Here is a 17,762-nt window from a genome sequence, read left to right as displayed (position 1 = left end):
AATTTCTTCGGTTGCCTGAAGATTAAATTCAGTCGCCTGAAGAATTAAATGGAGAAGACAAAACCTGGCCGAGGCTCTTCGGTCGCTTGACCTTGGAACCTCAGGTGCCTAAAGTTGACACTTCAAGAGCCTGAAGTCGAGTTCGGTTGCCTGAACTCGCGGGAAAGCCTAAAAATCAGTTTTTTATTAAAAGACACGAGAAGTATCTTATTAATTTAACGACTGAGATTAATTCTAAGGGTAATATAATATATATTATGAATATCTAAACCCTAGAACACAAGAAAAGAGACACAACAAGAAAGATATACATCTCATTACAAGACATGAACCCTAGAGCCGATTTTTGCACTTCAATCTTCTTCCATCTTCGTTAGGAAAATTTCTACTGAAATCAAAAGGGCATTCATTCATCCAACTAAACTTTAATCCAGTATTAAGGTTTGATCTGTCAAGTTATTACTTTTCAAGAACCTCTCATCTCTTTACGTGTTTATCATTAGAAAGAGGTTTTGATCTTGAGTGTGTATTCACATATAAAAACTGATTTTCGAAAATATCATGTTTTGAGAAAAACTTGTTAGCTTGGTTGATTGATTTGCGATTCAAGAAGTACATAAACACATATTCATATATATTGTTCATTGGGCTTCTTATTGAAAAACCTACTTTGATTAAAACATTGGAACTTGAAGGAAAACTTTGTGATTTTTTATTGAGTTGTATTCAAGTCAAATTTTTGTTAAATAGCTCACTTCAAATATACTTGTGCATCTTTACAAAGCGAATCAAGAACCCTAGTGGACTCCAAAGTATTCCAAATATATTTTCACTTGGGAGTTTTGATTAAATACAAATTTGTGTGTTGACACATATCATACATCAAACGATTGTATTGCTTTTCATACATTCTTGAGTTTCAAGTTATATCATATGTTAATGTATTAGGAAATTGAATTGTACTCACAAGCTTTTGTTAGAAGCATTGTTTTAAGTGTTATTTTCAGATTTCATTGTAAATACGGTTCAGGTTGTGAACCGGGTTGTGAGGAGGAAGTTGTACCTCTTGTGAGCAGCGGATAAGGAGGGAGTTGTACCTCTTGTAAGCAGTGGTTTGTAAGGGAAGCTCCGTCCCACTTTAAGGAGCAGGGTTTTTAGTGAATCCTTGAGTGGTTGCTCAAGGCGAGGACGTAGGCCAAGTCGGCTGAACCTCGTAAAATCGCGTTTGTCTTCTCTCTTCCTTTTACTCTTTATTTTTCGCGTTATATTTAAATTGAGTATATTGCATGCATAGATAGGATTGCCACACTCACACATAATTGAGCAACTAGAAGTAGTTGGTAAACTTATAAGAAGTGTGTAAAAGGAAATTAAGTGGATTATTTTTTTTTTAATATCCAATTCACCCCCCCCCCCTCTTGGGATTACACCTTAATCAACAGAATGGATATTAGATTCAGGATGTTCCTTCCACATGTGTCCATTGAAAAACTGGTTTGAGTCCTTTACATGCTTAAAAGGAGGTTATGTTATCCTAGGAAACAATAAGTCATGTAAAATACAGGGTATTGGGACCATGAGGCTTCTAATGCATGATGGGGTTGAAAGAGTGCTAAGAGATGTGAGTTATAAACCTGAGTTAAAGAGAAGCTTGATTTCTCTTGGTAGCTTAGATAAGACAGAGTACACGTTTAAATCTGAAGAAGGTAGCATGAGAGTATGTAGAGGTTCATTGGTAGTGATAAAAGGGGTGCTAAAGAATGGGTTGTACACCTTGGTAGGAAAGACAGTGATTGGTGAGGCTTCACCTATCAATCACATGGTAGAAAATTAGGTTTTCTTGTTGTATAAGAGGCTAGGACATGTTAGCCAACAGGGCCTAAAGGAGCTAGAGAAACAGGGGCTGCTTGGGGATAGGAAACTTGAGGAATTGTCATTCTGTAAGGAGTGTGTCTTGGGTAAGTCTACTAGGGTTAGCTTTAAGAAGCCCACTCACACCACAAAATACACTCTTGATTACATACATTCAGACTTGTGTGGGCCTGCTACGGTTAATTCTCATGGTGGTTCTAGGTATTTTTTGTCAATTATATATGACTTTTCTAGGAAAGTATGGGTTTATATTCTAAAACATAAAAGTGATACTTTTGAAAAGTTTAAAGAATGGAAAACCTTAGTTAAAACTCAAGTTGGTAGAAAAGTTAAAACATTGAGAACAGACAATGGATTAGAATACTTGTCAAATGAATTTTCTGAATTTTGTAAAACTGAGGGCATTTCTAGACATATGACTGTTAGGGATACTCCCCAACAGAATGGATTAACTAAAAGGATGAATAAGACTATTCTTGAAAGGGTAAGATGCATGCTAGCCACTTTAGGTCTGCCCAAGACCTTTTGGGCAAAAGTTGTGACCACTGTTGTATACCTTATTAATAGGTGTCCTTCCTCAACTCTAAACTTTAAAACCCCTCAAGAAATTAGGTTAGGTAAGCCTGTTAATTATCAGGATTTAAAAGTTTTTGAGTGCGTAGCCTATGCCCACATTAAAACTGATAAATTAGAGCCTAGGGCTATTAAATGCATTTTTGTGGGATACCCAAAAGGGGTTAAAGGCTATAAGCTCTGGGTTACAGAACCTAGAAAACAAAAATGTAGTATTAGTAAGGATGTAGTTTTTAATGAAACTAAAATGGGGGAAAAACCAGAAAATTCAGATGAAATTGTTAGGCACTCTGATACTAGTGACCTGCAGCTTGAGGTGGAGCAATCCTCCAATTCTCATAGCCATTTAGAAACAGATGCTGCAAATTCTGAGGAGCAAAACTTAGAAATAGAAACCTCTGAATTAAGTAAAACCTACCTTCTAACACGGGATAGGGAGAGAAGGGTCATAAGACCTCCTTAAAGGTATAAGGAAGCTGATATGACAACTTTTGCTCTTTCTATTACTGAAATAGAAATTGAGGTGGAGCCTAGGACTTTTAGAGAGGCCATGGATAGTACAGAGGCTGAGAAATGGATTCTGTCAATGTATGAAGAAATGGAGTCTCTAAATAAGAATAAGACATGGATGATGGTACCTAGACCGGAAAAATAGGAACTCATAGGATCCAAGTGGATCTTTAAGAGGAAAGAGAGAATCCCTAAAGTTGAACCACCTAGGTATAAATTTAGGTTAGTGGCTAAGGGATTTACACAAAGGAAAAGGGTAGATTATAATGAAATATTTTCCCATGCTGTGTGGCATAGTTCAATTAGAATTCTATTATATTTTGCTTCTATACATGATGTTAAAACTGCTTTCTTGCATGGTACTTTAGAAGAAACAATTTATATGCAACCTCCCGAGGGCTTTAATACAGAAATGAATAAAAATCATGTATGTTTATTAAAGAAATCTTTATATGGGCTGAAAAAATCACCTAGACAATGATATAAAAGATTTGATTCTTACATAATTCAAAATGATTTCTTTAGAAGCAATTATGATGGTTGTGTCTATTATAAATCATGTGATAAATGTCATATATATTTGCTATTATATGTTGATGACATGTTGGTTGCTTGTGGAGACTTGGATATGTTAAATCAAGTTAAGTGCATTCTTAAATCTGAATTTTAAATGAAAGACTTAAGACCTGTTAAAAGAATACTTGGTATGGAAATAACTAGAGAAAGGAATAAAAAGTTTCTCTACTTGTCTCAAAAGTCTTATATCTCAAAGGTGTTAAAAAGATTTGGAATGAGTCATGTTAAATCTACTTCCGTTCCTGTTGCACAACATGTTAAATTGTCTAGAAAACAGTGTCCTGAAACTGAAAATGAGTCACTATTTATGAATAGAATACCTTATGCTAGTATGGTTGGTAGTGTAATGTATGTTATGGTATGTTCTAGACCTAATCTATCTTATGTTGTAAGTCAAGTGAGTAGATTTATAAGCAAACCTGGAAAACCACATTGGCATGCTTTAAAACAAATTTTTCAATACTTGTCTGGAACAAAACAGTAAGGATTAATATTTGGAAAAAGGGATATGCATTGTGAAATAGGGTTAAAAGGATATGTAGATTCTGACTATGCTGGAAATCTAGATACCAGGAAGTCTTTGTCTAATATGGTCTTTTCTTTTTTAGGTAGTGTTATTAGTTAGAAATCACACATGCAGTCAATGGTAGCCTTGTCTACCACGGAGGCTGAATATATTGCCATGAATGAAGCCTTCAAGGAGGCTATATGGATAAAAGGACTATGTCTAGAGTTAGGAATGTATAGTGGAACCGTTATAATTTATGGTAACAATCAAAGCACTATTCATTTAGGTTGGAATCATGTTTATCATGATAGGTCCAAGCATATAGATGTTAGGCTGTATTTTATGAGGGATATTATTTTTAGTGGTGAAATAGAAGTAAGGAAAATTCCAACAGAGGATAATCCTTCTGATATGATGACAAAAGCAATACCTAAATCCAAGTTTGAACATTGTTCAAACTTGGTTAACCTTGGAAGTTACTAATGTTTGTTTTGCAGGAACAGCCATAGGAGATGCTAAGGAGGTGCAAGGGTCACAAGCTTGCCAAGGTGGAGCATTGTTGGAGTGTCAAGCTTGAAGAAGAAAGAAATCAGGATCGCCCATTTGCAGCGGAGATCCAACGACTGCAGTTTTTATTAAGGGCATCGATGTAATTTTAAATTTGGCTTGTATTTTATTTTTCAAAAAAAGAACCAGCAGTTGTGGGGGGGAAAAAGAAAAAAAAAATCCAGAACCTTCATCAGAGAGTTTGCAACAGATTAGAGAGAGCATGCAACAAAGGGAAAAATTCATATTTGGGGTTCTTGTGGCTAGCGCTGGTTCGCGCCTGGGTAAGCTGAAATAAAGAGGACAAATCTAGGTTTTGGGAGGGTTTCTTTCAGAGAAATCAAGGAGGAAGATAGGAAGAAGCCTAAGGTTCTTCGCAGGTGCAAAGAGGGGTTTTCTTGGGTCATTCTTGAGCTAATTTTTAAAGGAGATCAGTACGCCCAAAGAGGTAGATTTGTGTATATATATTTATTTCCACCGTCTTTAATAATGCACCTCCGAAGGTGTGTTATTGTCGTGGATGTAGGCCAATTTTTAGGCCGAACCACGTAAATGCGTTCTTGTGGTTTTGTGATTTTGCATGTTTATATTTTGTTGCAATTCTTGTGGTTTTGCTTAATGTTGATTGGTGAATAAATATTTTCTTGTTCAGGCTTGGCACACAAGCACACGTTGAAATAAGCAAGTTTCAATTTAGGCGTGATTGTGATTGCTACAGAGATAAAATCATATTTGTATTGTGGTTTATGAAGACTGCCAAGAAGATTTATAATTGATTAAAATCTGAAAATTAGAATAAGCAATCAGGTTATTTACACAACAAGATGCTACTGTAATTTGCTCCCCTGTGGAAGTATTAGTAGTATCTAACTCAATAGCAAGCTTCTCTTTGCCTTTTCGACCAGTGAATTCTTCCAACATATTATCTTTATCAATCACATATACCTCTTTCAAGAGTTCATTTCAATCAGCTCTCTTCACCACTGCTTTTTGATATTACAGCTCATAGTCTAATGCCCAAAACTCATGGTATTGACATTTTTCAAGTTCACAAGCATATTTGATTTCAATCCTTACAACCTCTCCTGAATGAGTTTTGATATCCACAAAATCAGGCAATGAATCATTGAAGTCCACCTCAATACAGATTCTTGCTATTGACAGATTTTTCAACTGCTTTGTACCGAGAAACAAGGTATTACCAAAGGAGCTTACGATGTAGCTAAGCCCTTTAGGAGTCCAATAGATCAAGGGCACATTGAAAAATGTCACCCAAATTGTCAATTTACCAATTTGCACTTTCTCATTTTCTACCTTCAGATTCCAATGTGTAAAAAAAAAAAAAGGGGGAGGGGGGGGGGGGGGATTGCCAATAAACCAAGGCCCATTATCAAGAACCCTAGATTTGTCATCTTGATTGGCAAATTTGAAAATGAATCCGCCAGATGCTAAAGTAAAATTGTCCACATCTCCAATTTTCTTCCAAAATTTCCCTATAATCCTTTGAACATAAGAAAATGGAGGGGCCTCGGGAGAAACCTTCCAATTAATATTTGATGCCATTTCTCTATTCCCAACTTGAAAATTTCTTCAAGACCATCAACCATAAATTTTCCATTTGCAATCGTTGGTTTGTAATAACTGCAACTCTGAATCGTGTATGGTTTGGGAATTAAAGAAGTCACTCCAACTGTTCAAATCCCTTTTACAGTGAGACTCGTCTTCCTTTGGTAATTGGATTAACTCCTTCAAATCAATAGCAGTGAATTCTTTCGCCTTATCTGTTGAAAAAGAAATATCCATTCGCAAATCCTCATTGAATGATAGAATCTTTATTGAATCTGGTTTAAAGTGGAGCAATTGGCACGCCCTAGTTCAAGCTCTCTAGCATGTGCTGAGAGACTTTCATTTGGTTTAAATGATTTATGCATAAGCATAGTAGTGTCAGCATTATCCATTCGTGTTCATATAACCTTTCGGGTGGCTTTTCCTTTTCGTTCATGTTTCTTTTTGGATTAGTCTGTCTCTTTCAATTGTACATTGCTACTTCTCCAATGGGTAAATAAATTTTCATATTATTTGAATTGAAGGCACAAACTTTTTTCTCCTCTAAAAGCTATCATTCCTATATGGACGAACTAGATTCACTCTTGCTCTTTTTTTTTTTTCTTGATTCTAGTTGAATCCTAGCATACATTGAAGGTTCATCCTTCAAAGAGGCATCTTTCTTTTGGAGAGCTTATCCAAGTCGGCACACCAAGGGAAACAAAAACCCAGCAGACAAAGCATAGGGTAAAGGAAAAGATTCCGCCATTCAGCGATCTATCACTAGATTTGAGCTTTCAATCATTTTCTAGCAGCTAGAATGCAAAAATAAGTTTGGAGATTGATCCTGTTCTTCACTTTCAAAGGCGTCTTGAAAATGATAATGCGAGAAGCACCACTTCCCCACTCCCGCCTTCTGCAAGGTAAGCCCTGACTGAAATACCATCTTAATACTGAATTTTGCTTCCCCGTTGTCTGCTTTTTCAATCAGCATTCAAAAAATACCCCAGGCCCAATATTCCATGCTAACTTTTCATTTTTAGCCTAAATTATCCCCTTTCTTTGCGTGGGAATCACTAACGTACATGATTATGAATTGGAATCCATAGCAGTACTGCAATAATAAACAAATGCACAAACTATTCCATGTTTAAACATAGTTCCAAACAATATCTTGGGAGCGGGAGTGTCGGGGAGGAAGAAAGGGGAGGAAATAGCACTTGTATCCATCGGAATAAAATGGATGCAAAAAGATATGGCAAAAACACAGAAACATTAATCCTTTGGGGTTGAATCCATCATCTGAACAGGTGGTGCTGTGACAGCCGCCAATCTAAGATCAGGGGGGCTAGAATTGGAGGACCTTTCTTGAATCTCCCTGTATTCTTGGCAAATAGCACATAAATGACAGAAAAAATGTGTAACAAAGTCTCCACAAGGCGCCTCCTGCACAGTAGAACGATGAAAAAAAGGAAAATTATATGACAATAAAAATGAAGAATACCATGATAAATTATACTTTCCAATCAAATGGTTGAATTAGTCATGTTTACCAAAACCATGTCAATTGAATTCCATTTACCATTTGATGACTTGTTTTTATGCAAACATGATGAATATAGTACGCGCTTCTAATAAAATGAAGTGATGATCAAAATGCGAGCAGTACCAAAACTGACAGTTATAATCCTAAGAAATTTACACTATGGTAGTGTTTGGGAGCATAGATCTTGGTGCTTGGATTTGGATCTGTATGGATTCAGAAGAAAATACAATTTTGTATTACATTATATCCAAGCCCACACAAATTCAGATAATGAGGTTGAATTCCATGCTTCCAAACATAGAGTACGTGTAATTTGTCAACATGTTCATATTGCTTGAAATTCATGTCTCAGTTTAATAGCCATGCAAATTAAATACTACTTTAAAATTAAATCTATATATAGAACAATAAGTTATTAAAAAGAGGTGCTTCTTTTCTGTAGCGTAAGTTGTGAACATTAATTGAAGATGGCTGATACTTTATATGTAGGTAAGACATCTATACTACATAGTGAAGTCAAGGATGTTATGCGCCCACTTGGAACGTCTCGAGTACTCATTATGAAAAGTTCTTAAATTAAGTACCTGTGTCAACAGTAGTGTTTGGTTTACATTAAATAAGTACTAATTCCAAAAAGCACTTTTCCAAACTACTTTTTTCTAGGAAAATAAGTATTTTTTGAGAAATTATTTTTTCAGAAAAAAAAAAGTACTTATCTGAAAAAGTACTTATGATAAGTAATCTTAGACTACTTTTGGACAAGTACTTTTTCAAATAAATACTAAATGGTTTCAAATGATTGAAAAACAGAAAGCATAAATAATTTTTTTATGTAATAAAGTGAATCATAAATGATAAAAAGATGTATATGACATACCGGCAGGTTATACCTTGACCGTAATGCCCTTCGATAGCCACAAGCATAACATGCCATAAAGCATCCAGGTATTCCCCATACAATACCATCAGTCAGCATGCAGCAGACGGTGTTGACTAGGGCCCAAACAAAAAAATGGGTCATGCATGATCCTATCAGAGTTCTGGAACCCAAAAACTCAGCATTCTTTCCAAACAGAAAGCAAGGAAAAATGAGGCCTATGCAACCTGTACGAAGATGAAAGATCCAATTAGTTGATAAATTTCAGATTCTTAATATACAATTTCTATACTACTAAGAAGATTGAATTGTAACAGTTTTGGAACACTTGTGAAATCTGCAGTGGGTCCGTTTTCTTGAACTTCCTGCAACAACTTTCCTGACACCTTAAAAGTTAAAACTACTAAGTAGTAAGTACCCTTCCATAATCTACCATCTATAAATCTCAACTTCCCAAAAACCAACTTCTCTAAATTCTTATAACCATTATTCTATAATACATGAGAAGGGAACTGCTGCAAGGCATGTGTGCCCATGATCAGTTATAACCTGATTAACATTTCCATATGAAATTTACCATGCAAGAGGAAATGGAGTGCTTCACATCCCAAGGCACATATAACTCTCTCTCGTCTACACCCACCAAAAACAAAAACTTCATACACCCACTAGGACAGGGGGAATGGTGGTAATTTTGGACAAACCTCATTTCCCCAGTAGAAAAATTTAGGCCATATTTGGCAAGCAACAATCCAAACGAAGGAATGAAAATATCATTCCATTTACAAGTATTGTTGGCTGGTTGGTAGCCAAAATGATGTAATTGGAATGAGGCACCCACAAGATATTCAAGAATGCTGTTCCGCCAAATATCCAGCCACACACTGAGTTCTGGCATAAAACTTACAGAGCTCCAGCAAAAGAGTACATAAAGTTTTTTAACTCTGTTCAGAAGACTCCTTTCCCTCAAAGGCTCTTCTGTTATGCTCCCTCCAAATGCACAAAGACAGGCACAGGGACTATTTTTTGACACCTAACTAAGTTATTCCTGCCCACTTCAGCACAGTTAACATTTCGACTATGTAAGGTTGCAATCACTGTACATGGCATTAAGACACTACCAAATAAGACCCCACAACTCCCATGAGCAAGAAGACTCGACGGTGCTCTCTCCTTTCTGGACAAATAATACCAGCTACGGTGAATGATAGATAACTCTTCTCCTAAGGTTTTACCCAAAAGAATTGTTGCTTCCCAAGCAAAAAAAAAAACACTTTCCTGGGTACTCCTGACCTCACAGGCTTGACAGGGAAATAGGACACAATCCTGATTGATGAGGTTGTAAAAGGACTTGACAGTGAAAACAAATTTCCCTACAATTATAATATCTTCAGCTTGTTCGGGTTACTAACATTTGCAATTGGACTTTGAGATTGGTTCTAAAATCCCATGACAATGTTAGGATCTTATGCTACATTTGAGAGTAGGAAGTTTTGAGATTGGATTTGGATTTTTCTGGAACTTGAAGAAGCTCAATACAATTATGCATTTTATTTTGTCTATATCCACACAATAGTGGATTGCATGAAATATATAATCCCAAATGCAAGGCTAGAGTTTTTGGTAACTACAACCCCCGAACTTCCATTGATAGTTTGAAGTAAACAATCTAGACAACCGTTGTAGTTAATGTGGTTTTGTGTTAATGGCATTAAAATGATCAAGATCTCATGAAAACGAGTAGAATAAAAATTTAAGAAATTTTAGCAGCTGTTTGGCATCCTTGTCAAAAATCATGCAGATAAAAATGAGAAATTAAAACTAAAAACCAAAAGTAGAATCTAAAAATTGCAAACAACCTTGGTTAAATTTCCAAAACCAAAACAGATTGAAAACTTCATGGAATGCATGTTCATTTTTTGGATCAAATAATAATTAAAAGTTTTGATTAGAGTAATGAAAATGTAAAAGAATACAAATTCAAAATATTATAACAAAAAAATGAATTATAAAAATTTTACTTAATTATTATATTTTTAAACTCTCTTTTAGTGCTTCAAGAGCAATCCTATTGCATATGAAGGTTGAAAAATGGTTCAAGTATTTTTTGGATAACTTCTACTTTTAAAAAAATATACATATATAGAAATTTATGGGTATTTTTATTTAAATTTAGTTTTAAATTAACATGGCAATTTTATTTTATTTTATTTTATTTGCATTAAAAATTGTGTAATGAATTATTTAAGGCTCAAAAATGAATTTTGGCATTGCAGCAACATGCATAACTAAAAATCATAAAATCTTGTTTTCAGATTTACGAAAATTAGAAACTAGCGACACAGACAAACAAGTTGTTGCCACCTATTTCTTCAACAAAAATGTAAAATAAACATGATACCAAACAACTCGTTAAATTCCACCAGTAGTCATTTGAATTGTTTTCTCAATGTCACTTAAAATACGTCTTGCCTAACTAGATAACATGCTTGACATAATGACAAGAACTATGATACTTCCAGAGTCAACATAATGGGTAGATACCATCCCTCAGGTTCCTATACCAAAGCTGAATAAGATTGAATTAGGCCATTTTATTCTAACATAATGAAACTTGAGGCTGAGTTATCTCCAAAAAAGAGATAAAAATGCACAATGCCACACTTGCAATTTCAATAGTTCATTTAGCTCTCCATCAAGATGTCCCATCATATGACCCCCATTTTACAGTCGTATTCTAGGCAATATGGCCGAGTCCAATATGTTCTACCAAGCCCACAGACTTGAAACTGAAAAAAGAAAAAATTCACATTCAAGACTCTTATTTGGTGACTATGTAGATTGGTAGTTTGGGGTCAAAGATAGAAAGTATCTATGTATTAGTATTAAGCTAGCATAAAAAAAAAAAAGAATTATTAAGTGAGAAAAAGGGAATACAAGGAGAAAAGCGTCCTCTAGAAAAATCTAAACAAAAAAAGGTATTTTGGTAATTAACTACTTTTGGAGATTGGTTGTTAGGTGTTAAAGTTAGAAGGTAATGGTATATTGGTTTTTCTTAGAAAGGAGATTTATTAAGAGAAGAAATACATGGAGAACAACACATCCTCTAGGGGGGAGGGGGGGGGGGGGCATCGAAGTGTGAAGAATAGGTAGAAGAAGAGAAAAATATTAAGTATACAACAAAGAGGATATAAGAATAGGAGTAAAGGGGCACAAAATTGCATAGATCTACCTTGCAGCTACTGGAAATCCGAAAGATCTTGTTTTATGGAAGGATGGCGCAATGGAAATATTGCATCATACAACAAATGCTTCTTCAGGAACTTGGAGGATAATTTGACATGGATTTTTACCCGTGTTTATGGTCCAGGTGAAGGACCCAAGGAGTTTTTTAAGGTCAAAGCCAAGTGGGATGCCCCTTGGGTCATTGAGGGGTGTGTTAATTTTATACCCCCATCTAAGAAGTAGAGGGATTTCAGAGAGCATAAGCATGAAGCAATTTCTAGTATTTATTAATGTGAATTACCCCCTTTGATCTTCCTGTCCTAGCTGGCTCTTTCACATGATCTAACTCTCAAAAGATCCCTTGTACTCTAGGATTGACAGTTAATCTCATAATGTTGGGAAGAACATTTCCCCTAGGTACTGGGGAAACTTCTTCCATAGCCCATCTTGGCTCACTTCCCTATTATTCTTGATGCAGCCAATGAGAGGAATAAAATGAGGCCAAGCAAAATAGAAGACATTTCCACAAGGTACTGGGGAAACTTTTTCCAAGACCCGTGTTGGATCACTTCCCTAATGTTCTTGATGCAGCCAACAAGAGGAATAAAATGGAGCCAAGTAAAATAGAGCCATATCTTTCTTTGTTGGTGACTCGAGCAGCCCTTTGGCTTACAGGAATCTCCACTATAGGAGACCTCTAAACGACAGGGAGATGGTGGAATTTCTTCTTTGTTATCTTTATTGAATGGGAGTAACCTTCCTTCGGGGAGAGATGTTTGTTCTTAATCTTTGGATCAATCGGGAGTATATTCTTGCAAATCTCTTTTTGAATTTTTAATCCATTCCAACTCTTCATTTCCGCTCTATTCTATCATTTGAAAGGCTGAGGCTCCCCCAAGAATTAAGGCTTTCACTCCATTGGTTGTGCCTAATAAGATAAATACTAATAACTTGAGGCAAATTAGGAGACCTTTGAAGACTCTCTCCCCCAATGTACGTGCGCTCAGTTACAAAAACTCTGAGACTACTTCTCATCTTCTTTTGCATTGTAAATTTGCAAGAAGGATTTGGAACAAGCTTTTTGGTATTATGAGAGAGAGTTGTGTATGTCCTTCGGTGGAAGACTTGTTAGCCATCTCTTTCGTAGGCTTTGGTACAGCAAAGAATAGGGCAGCAATATTGAAGTGCGGTATTTTTGAGGTTTTACGGGAAATATGGATGGAGCGAAATGCTCAGATATTTTCTGGGAAAAAAATTAAATTGGGTGCTGGTTGAAGAAAAAATTTCAGTATTTGGCCTCACTGCCGTGTGTCGGTTATGGATTTTTCAAAGTGGCAAGATTTCAGGAGTTACAAAGAGATTGGAGGAACATGCTAACTTGTTAATCTTTCTCTCTTTGTGGTTTCAAATTATTTATTTGTGGTTTGTCCTAGTTTTTCTCGGGATATGTCTCATTCTCCCTTTTGAAAATTCTTTCTCTTCTAATCAAATCTTCCTTTGTTCTCAAAATAAAATAAAATAAAATGGGGCAAAGCTCCCTTCGGTTTTGAAAACATGTGGCTTAAGCATAAAAGGCTTTGGTGATCAACTTAAGTTATGGTAATCCTGGCTTCAATTTGAAGGGCAAGCAAGCTTTTTGGGTGCCTCAAGATTGTCGTGATTGAAAGAAAAGTTGAAACGGTGGAATAAGAACACTTTTGGGAGTATTGACTGGAAAAAGGATGCAATCCTTAGCAGCCTGAAAGAGCTTGATGAGAGACAAATAGCTCAAAGCCTCAAAGCCAAAGAAACAACTTGGAAGAAACATGGAAATAACAACTTGGATACAAAAATCCCGGGCCTTGTAGCATATAGAGGGGATTGGAACAGCAGTTTTTTTTTTCCACTCAACAGCAGAAAGCCCACAGAAGGTTCAACACCTCGACCAAAGTTAGAACTCAAGGGGGAAGAGTTTGGTAAAGGAAGAGAACATCACGAAGGGCATTTTTTGTATAAGGATATCTACTCCAAATTGTGATTTGGAGACTAAAAGTTAATGGCATAACTTTATGCATTTCAAATACTTCCCCTGCACAGTGGCTAGAAAAGCAGGCCTTTTCATAAGGAGAAAATACTTGAAGCCCTCAAGGACTGCAATGGAGAGAAAGCTCCAAGGCTTGATGGCTTCTCTTTGGCTTTCTTTCAAACAAGCCGGAACCTTAAGCAGGACATAATCCATATTTTTATGAATTCCACGGATCATGCAGACTCAGGCAGCTTAAGTTCAACATCTGTAGTTGCACAGATTCCTACAAAAGCAAGGGCCTTTAACATCAAGGATTTCCATCCTATTAGCCTAGTGGTAAGTATTTATAAAATTTTATCCAAGGTGCTTGCCTTAGACACAAGAAAGAGACACTGGAAATTATTGGCCAGCACAATACACTTCAGTATCATGTGGACAAATCATGGATGCAGCCCTAATTCCTCTGAAGTCTTGGTTGCCAACTCCAAGGCAAGGAAATGCGGGGTGGTTCGCACACTCGACATTGAAAAAGCTTTTGACCATGTGAGTTGGGAATTTCTCCTCTATATGGTCAAAAAACGGCCTTTGGGGAATTTTGATGTAAATGGATCTGTCAATGAGTTTCAACATTTTTTGCTTCTGATAACTAGCTGACCCCCAAACTTTTTCCTATTTTTCTAGAGTGTTGAGGAAGGTGATCCCCTCTCTCTCTCTTTTTGATTATCATAATGATAGAAGTTTCAGTCTCCTGCTGCAAAAAGTCACCCAAGTAGCATCAAATGGTAGAGAAATGGAAGTCTCCCAGCCCCACTTTATTCACAACAACACTGTCTAACGTGCATTTTTATCGGTTTTGGAGTAATCTTGGGGCATAAAATCAATTTGAGAAAAAGTGCAATTATTTCAATGAAGGACAGCATTAAGGAGGCACTCCTTGAGGGCATTCTTGGCTGCAAATTGGCGGATGCTTTTCCTACCATCCTTGGCCTCCCTCTATGAGCTAAATTCGAAGAGAGAGGAGTTTGGAATCCTATCATTGAGACATTTTAGAAAAACTTGCTGGATTGAAAAGGATTTATCCGTCAAAATAAGGAATACTTACACTCATCAAGAGTACCTTCTCAACTTCCAAACCTCTGAATGCATTATGTCCCTCCATACCGTTCCTTGCTCAATAGCAAAAGCAATTGGAGAACATTCAGAAAAGATTACTTTGGAGAAGCATGGGAGTTCAAACACCATGCCCTACCACAGTTTATGTTTCATTTACATCTCAAGTGTAACTGCCTATCATAAAACGTAAACAATTAAGGGTAGACTATCATTTTTTATTAAATATACAAAAAATGCACCTTCATTATTTTTTCCTTCTGATAAATCAAGGTCACAAGGCAGAAAGTAGCGTACAGCTCGGCATGTCATCGCAACAAGCACAGATTCCAGATGACCACTGTGCTGGGACATCGCTTCCATGATTATGAACAAGATTATCATCACTGTGCACAATGACCTCTGCTTCTGGATCTGATTGTCCCAGAGGAATATAAGGGGGCGGCACGTAACTGCTTTGGCCCTTCATCTTTCTTCAGAACACAATTTACATATAATTCCCAGGTTTCTTTCAAACACTCCAGCAGTATTCTGTCAAAGCAGCTAATGGCATTAACAAAATGCAACTACCCAATTGAACACATAATAAGATCAATAAATTGACTTATTTAAAAAACACAGCAGTATATGACCGTGTCTCGAGTTGAAACCATCTATGTTATCTGGATGGCTATAGGAGCAACTATCTTATGCGAACCAATAACTAAGATATGAAAGCCATATTCAACTAAAATTGGACAGTAAACTGAAACAACCGTATATCCCAGAAAATCAATTGGACCATGCTTGCCAATTCAGATTCAGCTACCCACCCTAAAAGTTTATGGGATTCGGCCCTTCATCTGATTAACCTAATATGGGCAACAGCTGGTGAGACCATGAAGAAGGAAATCTAGGCTTGGAGAGGCATCCAAACAAGCCCAGACAGGAAAAAGGATTTGTCTTTGATCCTTCTCACAAATTTTCAGGTGGGGTGGAAGGACATAAACGGAAGAGCCTCTGAAGGAACAAATATATCTCTTATACTTCCAAAGATTTCCATAACTACCTGGTTTAATGGTTTTTACATTATGGATGGGATACACATAGTGTGGGATTTCTTTTTCTAAATTTTTTTTTGGAGATCGTCTCATGGGGACTTTTTGCTCGTCTTACTCGTACGAGTGGCAAGTCCTTGGCGCCCTCTACCGAATCAACTACTCAATTAAAAAAAAAAAAAAAAAGACACAATTTTTGCAAAGGAGAAGGGAAGCAGAGGTTAGAAAAATAGAAACCCAGAAAGAGGAAGCAGACGGAGTGATACCTGGATCTGCTAAGCTACGGATGGAAGAAGCCCAAGACCGGCGAGAACTCCGGAAGGTTAGAAATGATAACCCACGCAAGCGGAGAAGAGAAGAAGACAGACGGGAGGAGATATTGAGAGCCAATATGAGAAAACAGATACCGGGCGTTGTTACCAAGTAATTGTATATTTGGGGCAGTTTTTATTTCAACATTACCCAATAGGCAATGACTCATCGTCCCAATATTATAATAAATGTTTTTTTATAAAAAAAAATAATAAAGTTATTGACATAATAAAGTGATATTAAGTATAAAATAATTAGTTTATTATAAAACGTGTGTATTATATTTGAGAATATGTTATAACTTTTGGTATGCTCGCATAATTGTTCATTATGAAATTAACTTTTGGAATACCAATATAATTTTTACCTATATAAGGGCATATTTTATAATTAAAATTGAAACAAAAATAAAAAATAGTAACATTTAGTTCTTGAAAAATTAGGCAATTAAATTTCTATAATTCCAAATTTCGTTACTGTAATTTTTTTTTATAATTCTCTCTTTATTTCATTTACAACACGTTATCAGTACGATCAAATCTCTCATGGTATAACAAAATCTTTTAAATTTCATTGATATTATTCTAAAGTAAGAATCTTATTTATTTATTTTTTAACGTTTGTTATCTATATTACTTTAGTTTTTTTTTTTTTTATCAAACTATATTTATGTATTAACTATATTTCTTATCTTGAATACGCTTTTTTAAATGTTTTTATGTTGAAATATATGTAAGAATAACATTTACATTTTAATATTAACATCTAGTTCCTGAAAAATTAGACAACTGAATTTCTATAGTTCCAAATTTTGTTACTTTAATTTTTTTATAATTCTCTTTTTATTTCATTTATAACACGTTATCAATATGATCAAGTCTCTCATGGTATAATAGAATCTTTTAAATTTCGTTGGTATTATTCTAAGGTAAAAATCTTATTTATTTATTTTTTAACGTTTGTTATCTATATTACTTTAGTTTTTTTTTTTTTTTGTTAAACTATATTTATGTGTTAACTATATTTCTTATCTTGAATACGCTTTCTTAAATGTTTTTATGTTGAAATATATGTAAGAATAACATTTAAATTTTAATATTTACCTAACTTTTGAATTTTTATTTATTTTTCAAAGTGACTTTATGATGTCAAATCTCACAATACTTGAATTTGTTGTCCTTGAAATTTCTGAAAGAAATTATTTACCATAGGTTCTTGATGCTAAGATTCACTTTAATGCTATGAATCTTGATAATACAATTGAAAAAGGAAATCAAATATCTCAACAGGATCGCGCAAAGGCAATGATTTTCCTTTGACACAATTTACACAAAAAATTGAAAATTAAGTACCTTACTATAAAGGACTCATTAGTCCTTTGGAACAACTTAAAAGAGAGTATGAACACCAAAAAACGGTAATTCTTCTAAAAGTTCGATATGATTGGATACACTTGCGACTGCAAGATTTTAAAACTATAAGTGAATATAATTTAGCCTTGTTTAAAATTAACTCTCAAT

At 35.4% G+C, this 17,762-nt stretch overlaps 1 protein-coding gene across 4 annotated transcripts; it reads right to left on the bottom strand.

Moving 5' to 3' along the window:
• Window positions 1–7,219: 7,219 nt before the first annotated feature.
• Window positions 7,220–16,409, bottom strand: LOC131144623 (protein PLANT CADMIUM RESISTANCE 10). Of its 4 annotated transcripts, none has more exons than XM_058093362.1 (4): window positions 16,197–16,409; window positions 15,136–15,424; window positions 8,554–8,780; window positions 7,220–7,576 (listed from the first exon to the last, which is right to left on the bottom strand). In XM_058093362.1, the coding sequence occupies exons 2-4, from the start codon at window positions 15,275–15,277 to the stop codon at window positions 7,406–7,408; spliced, it is 540 nt and encodes a 179-aa protein (XP_057949345.1). In that variant the 5' UTR covers window positions 15,278–15,424; window positions 16,197–16,409; the 3' UTR covers window positions 7,220–7,405. The 4 variants fall into 4 exon arrangements, with proteins under 4 accessions (XP_057949345.1, XP_057949343.1, XP_057949346.1 ...); XM_058093360.1 differs by having other exon boundaries at window positions 15,191–15,424; window positions 16,197–16,358; XM_058093363.1 differs by having other exon boundaries at window positions 8,567–8,780; window positions 16,197–16,353.
• Window positions 16,410–17,762: the final 1,353 nt, after the last annotated feature.

This window comes from Malania oleifera, chromosome 12 (genome assembly GCF_029873635.1).
Source record: "Malania oleifera isolate guangnan ecotype guangnan chromosome 12, ASM2987363v1, whole genome shotgun sequence".
NCBI classification, from domain to species: domain Eukaryota; kingdom Viridiplantae; phylum Streptophyta; class Magnoliopsida; order Santalales; family Ximeniaceae; genus Malania; species Malania oleifera.
The sequence above is the reverse complement of the archived record's forward strand: the minus strand, read 5'-3'. Positions and strand labels throughout refer to the sequence as shown.